Source organism: Microcebus murinus, chromosome 10, assembly GCF_040939455.1.
Source record: "Microcebus murinus isolate Inina chromosome 10, M.murinus_Inina_mat1.0, whole genome shotgun sequence".
Classification (NCBI taxonomy): domain Eukaryota; kingdom Metazoa; phylum Chordata; class Mammalia; order Primates; family Cheirogaleidae; genus Microcebus; species Microcebus murinus.
This window is the reverse complement of record NC_134113.1, coordinates 21,807,443-21,820,523: the sequence shown is the minus strand read 5'-3', so window position 1 is coordinate 21,820,523 and position 13,081 is coordinate 21,807,443. Positions and strand designations below refer to the sequence as shown.

The following is a 13,081-nucleotide window of genomic DNA, read 5'->3' as shown; positions in this document are numbered from 1 at the left end:
TTTCTGGGCTCTACTCTGGTTTACATATTATGCATGGGAGAGTTCTTACCCTTTTTCCTGGTGAAGATTCTGAGTTTTCAAAATTCAGTTCTCAGTTCTCAAATGGACATAACTAGCACTAGATAATAGGCAGATTTCCAAAGCTGCTCTTTTCTAACCTATATTTGGCTGGTCTTATATGGAATTATGAGAAATTACTTTTCAGGGGTTGAAGGAGTATAAAATGGTCTCATGAACTCCAAAACCTAATAAAATCTTGGTTCGAGAACAAGTTCCATAGACGTACTAGCAAATGGGCTGACATACTGTAGGATATCTTAAAAGGATTTTCAAGGAATCCAGGACAAGAAGGCAAAAGTTTGGATGCAGGTGTATGCTTTGGAAGGGAAAGGGAGTCCATAGATTTTCATTAAATTCTTTGAAAGGATCTAGACATCCCAAAAGGTTAAAAATCATAGTTCTCCAGGAAGGGTTTAAATAAGCTGTGTGTGTTGTGAAGAAGACGAGCATTCCAATGTTCTCTGTGTGGTTTGGACTTACATTAGATGCAGTAGGAGGCAGCTGCCAATGGTAGAAAGCCCTATCTAGAGGACTTCAGTAATGCACATTGCTTTTCATAACAGTAGAGAGACTGAAGCTTTTCTCTTTGTGATGGGTCTCTTCCAAATAATTGCCGGAAGAGCAAAGTTAGCATCGTGCTGTTTCTTAGCTTCTCACTGTAGTGGATGACAGTTGAACTGCTCTGGCTCTTCTCTCACGCCCTGTTCTGAGCTACGATCCATGCTAGTTTTGCTCTAGTTTCTAACTTGCTTGTGTATTGCTTGATCCCCTTTTCCCTGCCTGTTGGTATTGTTAAACCTTTATCTGTAATATTTTTAGCATTTTTGTCTGTTTTATGACCCATCCCTGACTCATTCCTGAGTTATTCTCTTTATATTTATAAGAATTTTTATTTTGTAAAAGCAATAACTGACTGCAATGAATTTTAGGATTAAGGTTTTCTCTGGCTTCCTAGTTTCATTTTTCCTTTTCCTTCTCTCTCAAATGTCTGGACCTTTGTTATCTCTCCAGTCTTTATTTCAACTGGCTATGATTTGCTCTCAAAAAACTTTATACAATTCAAAACGTGGGATATGTGAATTTCAATATTATTTTGACATGCAGGGTAGTAACCTTTAAGTGGTAATAGCTTTAAGTTCTGGAAACATGCAGCTATGGGTTCTTAAATAAAAGCTCTACCCAAATCTTGCAAATCATCTTCTAATCTCCCCCATTAAACTTCCCACGCCCTTCTCCCCCCTTCTCCCCCACCCTCGATAAAGCAACAACAACATAGCAAACAGGTATTGTACATTTAAGTCACAGGTAACACTGGTGACGGAACAACAAGTTGGCACGCAACTCCGTGGAATGATACAAAAGGAGGAGCTGGTTGACTTCAAAAGATCCTTCAATCCAGTGTCTGCTGATGTGACAAGGCAAACCAAGCATCAGATCTTCATGTTAGCCCTATTACCGTTTAGCAGAGGTGTACCTTGGCCAAGCTCAACAGGCAGTTTTCAAAAGAGTCTGAACATGGCATGAGCTGGGGGTGCCATGGGTTGCAGGGCAGGGCCGGGAATAGGGCTGGGGCAGGGCATGGGGGAGTAAAGCTGGGGTCATGGGGACATTGTCACGTGTTAGTACATTAAGCATGCAAATCATAGGCAAACTCATTCTCTGACGGTTCAGTTAACTCACACACTTTTATATGTAAGTTTTAATGTGAGTTCCATACACTTGAAAGCCAGAATTACAGCCAAATGCTGATCCAAATATTTACATCATCCACATAAGTTGTAGCAGCCATTTAGGGGATAACAAGCCCCAGCACATACCACCTCAGTCTGGAAATCATTGAGATCTCTTATTTGATTGCCACTTAAATAAATTCATGGCACATCCATTTAACTCTGTTTAGACAGCACCATCATCTGCTCTCCTATGACTCTACTTTGTCCAGAAATCACTAAGCACCTGCTTTGAATCCAGAGTGATTTGATAGGACCTTCCCTGGGTGCTATGGAAGGAGATAATTACAGGGAAGAGAAAGATAATCCTTACTTCATTTTCTTTGTGGCCTTGAAACATTGCTCCAGTCCAAATATTTTAAAATTTTCGATAGGGACTGAATCTATCTTTCTGGAAAGAGACACTGAGTTTTGTCATATTTAGTGCTATTTCCAGAAATTTGTTTTCAAACAGAGGGAAAAAGGTTCTTAAGATTGAATTTATAAAAAAAAAATACATTTCTTTTCTTCTTGGAAATTCATCAATTTCTTCTTGCCCTCTCTCTCTTTTTAGCCTTAGTTCTAATAATATTTAGAAGACAATCAGTAGATGTGGTACTTCACTTTGGAATTAATTTAATGGGAATGGATGGACTCCAACAACTGGACTTAACATGACACTACTGTAAAGAACAGGTATGACCTTGGCCCTTGGCTAGGATTCAGCTTTACCTGGTTGACTGCCAGTAAAAACAAAAGAGTTCAGAGAACAAAGGTGTCTTAGGTCTCAACCCTCCTGGAGGCTGAATTACAGCAGGAATGAGCTATGGAGGAATTAGGTAGAGTAGTTACTAAATGCAGTGGCAGAAGAGGCCAAAAAATAAATTAAGATTTTTGCCTCATACATAAAATAATTTTGAATCCTGAAGTACAGTTTTAGGTCTTGTTTAATAATACATTCATGTCTACATAATACGTGTATTTCCTTAGGCAAAAATTTTTAATTACATTTAATAATTTCCCACTTAAAAAATGCCTGTTAAATATTGAATAACAATCTAACAGAACTAAGAAGCTTTTACTTCAATAACTGTTCATGGTTTATAATCAAAGCTTACCTATTTTTCTTTTTCTTTTTAAGAGACAGGGTCCCATTCGTTCACTCAGACTGGAGTATAGTGGCCCGATCATAGCTCACTGCAGCCTTGAACTCCTGGGCTCAAGTGATCCTCCCACCAGAGCCTCCAGAGCAGCTAAGACTATAGGTGCATACCACCACACCTGGCTAATTTATTTTTTATTTTTTTGTAGAGATGGGGTCTTGCTATGTTGCCCAGGTGGGCCTCAAATTCCTGGCCTCAAGCAATCCTCCCACCCCAGCCTCCAAGAGTGCTGGGATTATGGGAGTAAGCCACCATGCCTAGCCAGAATCAAGGCTTATCTTTAATGAAAAGTAGATCTAAACATAGGTAATAATGATGTAATAATATTTAATTAGATGTAGTAGGAAAAGTTTAGTAAAGAATTCTGTCCTATTTTAAGCTATCACTGGTAGTGAGAAATTAAAATGATTCAAGGTACTCCTAATAAATGTCTTCAGGCTATTTCTTTAGTGCTTTAAATACTTACAGAAAATCTTTCCTTTAGGTTCATGTATTTGAATAATCTTAATATCTCAAGAATTTTGCCATGGCTTAAAAACCTCACTTACTTGGCATTTATTATTTTTTTATATGTATGCTGTAAGGCTTTTTCAGGTTTTCATAAACATACTAAAGGACATTAATTAAACAAAGGAAAATCCACACCATTCACTATCTCTTCAAACGCAAATAAAAACTAACCTTCTAACATAAAAGAAAAACATAATTTGAGGTTAGAATTTTAAATGGAGAGTTGATTTTGTTTAACAGGTATTTAGCAACTGCCAACTATAAACTCATGATCTGGCTGAGATTAAAGGGCTATAATTGGGCCACATCTAATATAATGTAATTAAATTAAACATTCTATTACACCACCAGCTGAAAAATCTAAAACCATTAACTGAATTTAGCTATAAAACATAAAAGAAATTCACAAAATCTCAACTGGATAGCAGATTTCAAAATGCAGCTTTTAAACTTTGCATTATTTCAAAAAGTGGCAAATAGCTGGAGGTTTTTAGGTCACAGGCACAAGACACCTAAGGCAAACTCTAAAATAGATCACACCATGTACTGTCTCTCCCCCAAAGGGAAGCTGAATTTTACATATTCTATATGCTCTGAGGATAAAAAGGGAAAAGCATTCTTTATATTCTTATTTTCTTCTTGAGAAAAAAGTTTCCCAGGATGCCAGTAAATAATTAGAAGCCATGAATATGACTTAGTTTTCTAACACTAACAGAAAGGCACGGTATTTTCCAAGCCTTGTGTTATTCTTTTAAAATTTTTTTAAAATTAGGATTTAATTGATTTTTTAAATAGAAGCTTTTAAATCTTTTCTACTAGGAACTTCTCCTGCCCACCTGCTTGTAAATTTAGATCTGAATATTAACAAACATTATTCTCTATTTCTTCAGAACACTTAACAAAAGAAAACTAAAATGGTTTTAAAATGACAATTGTTACTTTAAGGTTTTATTTTCAATGATTCTGACAAATTTCAGAGATAGGCTACCCAAACATACATAAGATATACGTGATAACATTTACACTTGGAAACCTCTAAGGCTTTGAAGAATGCTACATACAGCTGTATGTTTACAAATATGTATTATACATATATTTGGATGTGAATGTAAAGAAAGGGCCTCCTACAAACACGCACATCTGAAAGCAGGATGCTGCAGTTGTTCTTTTAAAAAAATCTTCAAGAATAAAGAATGCTAGTATGGTCAAATGCAGTTGGTTATCTGATTTTTTTTTTTTTCCTTTTGATGACAAAGAGCAGAGATGGCCACTTCTGAACACATAGAAGCTTCAGTTAGCATTTATGGGTTCAGGAGGAACTGCTAGACCATGTGAGCATCAGCACCAGGCAATGTACAGACACCACAGTCCTTGGAGCCAAAAGTCCCATGCATAGGAGGACGGATGTACCTGCTGCAGCATCGTCCCAAAGGCACTTCATGACAATGCCCGTGAGACATCCCTTCACATGCCACCCTGAGAATTCTTGCTCAGTGATTCTCAACCAAACGTCCCAACCTCTCAGACAGCAGGCTGTCCAATGGGGAAAATTTAACAGGATGTGAAAATAGAATTGTCTTTTAAAATACAAGACATAAAAAACCCAAACATTCAAATGTTTGCTTTCCAAATGAAAAGGATTTTTGCTAAAATATGCAAAGGTGAAATGTGAACATTTGAGTATTAAGCAGCTCAGAGTAAAATGGGTCACAATTTCACACACATTTCAAGGATCAATTCGGTATTGTCAAATGGAAAAAGGCTGAGAACCACTTTGTAGCTGTAACAGTGCCTTTCCGGCTTAGCTTCCTCCCACATTTGCATAAAATGTATACAGAATATCATGCAAATCATACTCAAATATTTCTCACAAGTAAAGCACATGAATCTTTGAGAATCATTAGACACAAAAGGTTGAATAGCCCATGGACATGAAGAAGTACAAAATGGGGAGGAATAACACTGATATGTACATGTTATTTTATATATATCGGTATCAATTTACCCTTTTCCTTTTTCCTGTAAAAGCAAGTTAACACAGATGCCTGGAATGAAAACCAAAACTCACATGGGACAGATTTTAACTGCAGACTTTAAAACCAAATATGCTTTTCATTTTAGAACAATGTTTGCACATCAACTAGTCACGAGGCACAGTAAATGAAGTATAGTAGACAAAGAATCTCAGGAATCAAGAGACATTACAGATTTCTGCATTGCCAGGACACAGTACCTATAGCTGTTGACAATACTTTGCAACACATCACAAAGCGCAAATTCAGGAGGAGAAAATAACCATTTGTAACCTTACATTATGAACCTGATGGATCGCTGAGAAAGGAAATCCAGCATTCTGATTGGTCCATATTTCACAGACAGACGACTGCTGATATAAACAGAAAACTATCTTATCTTGTCAATATTTAAAACATGGCAGCTACCAAGGTAGCATCCAGGAAGGGAAAGAGGAAAATAATAAAATGCAAAGAATCACATTAAAAAAAAACCTCAAAAAACCTTTTAGGATGCCCAAGGTTTCATAATTGACTACTTCCAAGTCATTCATTTTGCTTAAAAACATTTTGGGTTGGCTGGAATAAAAAAGATCGTTTATGCATTAGCGTTACGGCAAGGGACATTACCAATAAATACACACCCTGGAAAAAGCAAACTGTATTTTACATTTGCCAAAAAGAATGGAAATACCTTCCCTCTTCATGTCGGTACTTTTGGAGGATAAATATTTTCATTAACTTCAAGAAAGATGGGAGAAAACCTTTAACATAAGTCAAAATTTTTTATTTTCTTATCTTCAATGACCAAGAGCAAACAAAGCAATAAAATGACATTTCTTATTGAGTCATTGCTTCATTTGATAAACCCAGAAGATACTTATGCCCCCAGCATTCTCAGGGGCAAACCTCTGTAGTTAACAAAAGAAGTGTCGATTTGCTACCCAGCACTTCTTCCCGGAATGGTGGTGGAGGAGGCAGAAAGGAGGCTGGAGCAGTGGAATGTTGGGCTCAGGGAAATTCAGTTTCTGAGAACAGCATTTGTGAGTTTAATCAATCAGCTCTGTAATTCTGGCTCTCCACCACACATCATTGACAACCTACAGCAATCATGTTCGCTCAGAACGAAACATTGAACTAACCAGCAACCACCCCTCCCAGGAGTAACAGCATAAACCACCAAATAAACCGACTTGGCTTGACCTTTGCAGAGTTCTTTTCCTACATGTCATTGTTCTAAAAGACATCGTGGAATTGAATCACAGAAAATGGCAGAGTGCCTGAACTCATTCAGCAAGCACCCTGAGCAAGCCCAGAGTCCATAAGCTGACCGTACAAAGATCATCCCAGGGAGGAGATAAGCACACAACCACAGTATGGTTTAGAAACCCAGCAAAGAACAGTATCATCAGCAAACACGTTATGGAAAAGAAAGCTTATTCCTAGGAAAAAGTTTCCCCACGCCACCCTCCCAGGAATGCTCACGAGAAATTTAACATCTCTCTATTTAAGTACAACAGCATTTCCTCATGTACTTGCACCTTTGCTTTCTACCCCTTCTGTCATCTGGATGGCTTGCTGGGGACAGACTGTCAGGAAACTGGCAGTATGTTAGGGAAGTCAGGTCCCCAGGGTCTGACCAAAGTCACTACTGACTACCTCCGATTTTGAGCAGCTCTGCTGTTCTCAGTCCCCTCTCTAATAATCTTCATGCTACTTTATCCACAGGGGGAGGATCTTCCTCTCAAAAATTAATTCTCTAGTCAGTAAAGTCTTGGGCCCATTAACCCCCACCCCTTGTCTCCAGTGGCTTGCCTGACTTAAATATACCAACTCCATGCCTTAGTTGGATTACCATCTTAACTGGAGCCAAATGTATTTCTACAGTCCCCCTAACCTGTTCAGCACTCTCACCCACAGTCCTGAGCTAATTCTTTTACACAAATCACATCTTCTACAACTTTCCAGAGCTAGTAATAACCCAGGGACCACCTGTCATCTGACAGATGAAGACACAGACATTCAGAGAGGTTAGGTGGCTTGCTCAGGCCACACCGAGGAGTGGCACAAGGTGTCAGCCTGCTGGGATGGCAAGGAAGGCGTGTGAGCCCTGTACTGATGCCACTGGAAGGCAGAGGGCAGCTCCAGACACATGGACCTCGTTTTACTGATCCCGAAACAAGTGTACTTCAATGCAACCAGTTCATAGAACAGCCTCAATTCTACAGGGGTTCAAACAATTAAAAATTTTATTGTTTTCCAATCGTTACTCCCAATGAGACTCGCCATGCCCAGTCTCCCCGCCATGATGGACACCAGGCCACTCCACATTTTGGACAAACTGCATAACTTCTTGGTCACTTCGAGTCACAAAGAATCCATTTTGTATAAAATCCAATCTCATATCTGACTCAAACTCTTCCTTCCCTCATCATGCACCAGTTTTGGGGCTTAAGGAATCTGAGATGGGTTAGAGAGACTTGGCTGGTCTTGTGTCTTTTCCTAGGAGGAGGGAGGGTGGGGTGGCATGGTCCATCTCAGGTGTTCCCCACCCCAACCTCTACCTCCTTCATGTGCTTAGTTGGGGAAGAGGGTCTGGGAGAAGGACGAGAACCTCTTTCTTGCCTGGCTGCGCTGAATTCTCTCTGATGGCTGGCACTGCTTTTCAGCTACCACTAATGTGGCCACCTACGTGCTCTGTGTAGCAGGAGCCCTGGCCTAGGCTCTCCTGCGTGCCTGTGTGAGTGCTTTGGAGTGTGCTGTGCTTAGTTCCTACAAGAAAATTCCCACTCAGTGTACTGTTGCACAAATATCTTCCAACACTCACACCAAATCACCAGAGTTAATGAGGGAAGAGAGGATCTTGTGCCATACTTGTTTCATTTTAACAAATTCATATAAAAATTTTCTCAGTGAAGAGAAAAGAACCCACCTCTAGTCATATACACGGCAGAGAGTTCATACACGGCTTATACACATTTTTACAGACATTATAATAAATATTTTCCATGTATAAGTTATGTTTTAAACTAAAAAATGTAAAACCTCTATAATTTATAACATAGTTATGTACTGTTTCACGACATTTTGGTCAAGAACAGACTGAATACCTTATGGTGGTGTCGTAAGATTATAACCCAGTATTTTTACTGTACCTTTTCTATGTTTAGATATGCATGGGTATGAAAATACTTACCATTGTGTTCTGACTGCCTACAGTATCCAGTACAGTAACATGCCGTACAGGTTTGTAGCCTGGGAGCAATAGGCTACATCATATAGGCTAAGTGTGTGGTAGGCTATACCATCTAGATTTCTATAAGTATACTCTGTGATGTTTGCACAGAGATGAAATTGCATGACGAAACATTTCTCAGAATATATCCTCATCATTAATCAAAACATGACTGTAATCGTGTGAGTCAGCGCAAATGGTAAAAAGTCAGAATTTTAAAACAGAGTTTAAAATAAAGACAGTTAACCGTGTTTTAGTTATGGAGGTTATTTTTTTTTTTTTTAAAGCTGATACATTCCAGGTATCATAGTAATTCTATTGGCAGTAAATAATTCATCAGTTTCATAGAGCAGCAACTTAGGGTGGACCAGCTATAAATGGTGTATTCATCTTATGAGATGGCTCTTCTTTTAGATATAGGGGTATAGACTGGGTGCTGGAATGAGTTTTTTTTAAATACAAGGGAGTTTCCACTGCAGAAATTCATTATATTTACGAAGACCATATGTTGGAGTACAACATGTATTGAAATACTGAGTCTTGAAAAGTTCTGAGAAGGAAAATAGAAGAGCAGTGATAAAATTTCATCCAGGGCCAAAATTCCTAGAAAAGTAGTGATTTAAATCTAAGCTTTAATTAAGTGTTAGAATGTCTTCATCTGTAAAGAAGAAGAATAATAGTATCTGCCCTACTTATTTCACCAGGTTGCTACGTAGCTCATGTCAAGCTTCCTGAGAGAGGAAACTTTTTCACAGCTATATTTCTGGGGCCTAGAACACAGAAGGACCTCAAACATATTTGCTATATGAATGGAATCATGCAATGTATTCAAAAGTTCTTGGTAAATGGCAAAGCACTGCTACACAAACATCGGTCACTATTGTTATTTGTGATCATTTGTAATTGGTCTGCTTTACTGGTGCCACTGTGCCTTTCATAAACTATGTGGCTGCCAACACACTTCTGGTAAAATGCATCAGAAATTGATCTTGAAGACTTCTTGCTAGAAAAGTCTTCATTTTTCCTGATAAATGCTGAAAATGGGATGCCAACTTTGCTGGAGAGAGAAGGAACATTTGTCATTAGTGCACCTATATGCCAAAAGGCTGCTTGCAGACAGCTTGGAAACAATTCTATAAAAGAAAGTTAATCACCCCTTTGCAACTTCATTTGCTTATTCATTTTCTCTCAGTTCCTTATCCACATATACTGCAAAGGCTAATTTAGTTTTTCTGAGCCTGAATCACTATGAAATCCAAACATATGGGGGTTATATAAAGATAGAGTAGACTTACAACTGAGATATTTTTAATAATTTAACGTTTACTTCTTTGATGATGAAGTCAACACACATTTGAAGGTGTATCATTTTACCTTTAGTTCATACCTCTCCCTTGACTCTGGAACTGTTTTCTTAACATACAACACATATCTTGTTCTTTTTTTTTTTTTTTTTTTTTTTTTTTTTTATTTTTTTTTTTTTGAGACAGAGTCTCCCTTGTTGCCCAGGCTAGAGTGAGTGCCGTGGCGTCAGCCTAGCTCACAGCAACCTCAAACTCCTGGGCTCAAGCAATCCTGCTGCCTCAGCCTCCCGAGTAGCTGGGACTACAGGCATGCGCCACCATGCCCGGCTAATTTTTTTTTATATATATATTAGTTGGCCAATTAATTTCTTTCTATTTATAGTAGAGACGGGGTCTCGCTCTTGCTCAGGCTGGTTTCGAACTCCTGACCTCGAGCAATCCGCCCGCCTCAGCCTCCCAGAGTGCTAGGATTACAGGCGTGAGCCACCGCGCCCGGCTCATATCTTGTTCTTGTTACCATCTTGTACTGCAGATTACCATGACTTCAGTTCAGAAAACACAACGCAATTGCATTCAAATCTGATCACAAAATAAAAAGGATATTACCAATTTCCAAAGTTTTCCTCCTAAAAATGGACTTCTCTGCTGCTCAGTTGGTAATAATCCATAGTTTACAATAAATTCTTTCTGCTTCATCATCTGCTTTGCTCTCTTTATTGGAGCATTCTTGAAAAGTGCTATAACATCTTCCATTAAAAGCAAACTTTCCTTGATGCAACATCATCCTCAATCTCCTGTTCAATTTCTGGACTTTAAGCAAAGCTCCCTGACTGGTGTGTCCTCTTTCTCTTTTCCTGTCCTCACCTGAGCCTGGCCTACTGCAACAGAAACAACTTTTCAGTTTCCTTAACCTATCTGACACCTTGATCACTCCTCCCATTTCATAGCCTCTTTTGCTGGTTCCTCTTACCTGATCATCCCTGGAGCGTCAACCCTCCATCCTTCTTGGCTATAGTAGGTGGTCTCATCCAGCCTTGACTCCTAAATTTCTATCTCCAGCACAGACTTCTCTCCTAAACCCCAGACTTGGACATCCAGCTGCCAACCTGACACCTCTACTGTGATGTTTAATAGGCATCTCAATCTTAAATTAAATGCCCCAAACCAAGCTCCTGGTTACCTCGCCTTCCCTATAACATAGCTTTCTTCTGTCAGCAAAGGGCAGCCCCCTTCTCCCAGCTGCTCAGTCTCAAAATGCTGGAACTATCCTTTCTCTTTCCTTCCTTCTGCATTCAATCCAGCAGCAAAGCCCACTGAATCTGCTTCTAAAATCGTTTCACTCTTCTGTTGCTACCTGGTCCAAGCCACTCCCTTTGCTCACTTAGATTATTCCATTGGCTTCCTAACTGGTCTCACTGCTTTCATCTTCCCTTACTGTCTGTTCTCCATACAACAGCCAAAATGACTCATTTAAAAGGAAAGCCAGACCATGCCACTCGGCTCCATTCAACCCAGAAGAAAATTCAAAATCCTAACGACAGCCTGCAAGGTTCTCCAGGCTCTGCTTTTCCTTTCTGCTTTCCTCTCCTGCCACACTTCCTTTCGCTCCCTTGGGTCCAGACAGCAAAGCACACTCTTGTTTTAAAGCCTCTGCTGTATTCTCCTTCTGCCCCCAGACACTGCAGGACCGGGTCCCTCACTTCCTCCAGGTTCTACACTAATGTCACCTTCTCAGAGATGCCTTCCCCAAGCTCCCCAGCAATATTAAATCCAAATGAAGTCCATGCTTTCCACACTGTGAAAGGATTCTTCTTTCCAGTAGAAATTTAAACTGTGAGAAAAGTTTAGAGCATAAGAACTAGTCTCCCCAACACCCTGGCAGTCATTCAAAAATAGCTATTGGTCATCTATTGTGTGCAAGGCATGGGTCACAAAGTGAGTAGGAATCAGCCCTACTTTTAATCCATGTTTATAGGGTGGGAATTGTTATGGGCACGATCCATTCCCCACTGTCAGAAGCAGTGGGGTCCACTGGGATTGAGAGACAGATGCGGGGTCTCAGAACAGAGCAAGCTGATGACAGCTCCATCTATTCAACACACCAATTAGGCTCTGGAAGCCTTCCGGGAGTCTGCTGATGTTGTCTAGCTAGTTTAATAAAGAAACTTTCATGAATAGAGCCCTCCAGTCAGATTCCATGAGAGATGAAATTTTCTGCTTTGTTTGAGCCCTGGGAAAAAAAAACAAAAACAAAAACACTTTTCCTCTGTTTCTCCCTTATGTTTGTCATAATACTTCCAACACTTCGGGGTGTTCGGAAATTGACCAGAAAGAATACAACGAGAAATGAGAAAGGTTCAGAGTGAAAGCAAAAGGAATAATGAAGTGCATTCCTTCTCTGGGATGATAGTTCTGAAATAAAATGAAAACAAACCTGAAGAGCAAACAAAACAGCTTCAAAGGCAGAAGAAAAAAGGGCATGCTAAGAAAGAAAGCCTTGGTCAGTAGCCAGCAAACTCAGAGGCTCTTTGAGCAGAGACTTAGACAAGATGAGATCTGTCAAATTTGGAGTCGAGCAAATTCAGAGCCGTCAAGGAGTAATGCACCCAACACCTTGTATGCATTTTTTTCTTCCAGCAGTGACAGCTTCCCAGCTTCTCTTTTGTGGGCACTAACTGAACCGTGCCTGGAAATCAGAAGATCAGAACCTTTTGTTTCTCTTGAGTTCCCTGGAGGCCGCAGGCCAGCCTCTGATCTTTCTCCCATCCCACTGTTGTAGACCGAGGAATCATCCTCCTTCTCTCCTCCTGGGTAAGTTTCGAGATACATACTTGACCCTGTAACAGTGGCATGTAATTTAGATATTCGTCCCTTCAACTACACGGTCTGCTTCTCAAGTGCAGTGCCCGTGTCTATTTCTTTCTAGTTCTAAAGTGTGAGACAAAAAGTTACGAAGGCTCCACTGACCCTTTTTATAAAAGGTTTCCGACCAATTATTTTATGTGCAGGAAATGCTGGACTCAAGAAAATGCTGCTTCCTACCATTTCTCCAGCTTTCTGAAGAGCAGTTCTCCTAAAACTTCATGAC

The 13,081-nt window shown here is 39.7% G+C and overlaps 1 protein-coding gene across 20 annotated transcripts in view; it reads right to left on the bottom strand.

Moving 5' to 3' along the window:
• The window catches only part of ANKS1B (ankyrin repeat and sterile alpha motif domain containing 1B), a 1,022,908-nt gene that overhangs the window by 58,335 nt on the left and 951,492 nt on the right, over positions 1 to 13,081 (bottom strand). For 8 of the 20 annotated variants that reach the window (XM_012787601.3, XM_012787603.3, XM_012787606.3 and 5 more), the window contains one exon: positions 5,754 to 5,828. The exons of 7 other annotated variants lie outside the window; for them this stretch is intronic. In XM_012787601.3, the coding sequence (XP_012643055.1) occupies positions 5,754 to 5,828 (75 nt within the window). The remainder of the gene's footprint in view (positions 1 to 5,753; positions 5,829 to 13,081) is intronic. 5 more of the 20 variants (XM_012787602.3, XM_012787611.3, XM_020287902.2 and 2 more) reach the window with 1 other exon arrangement.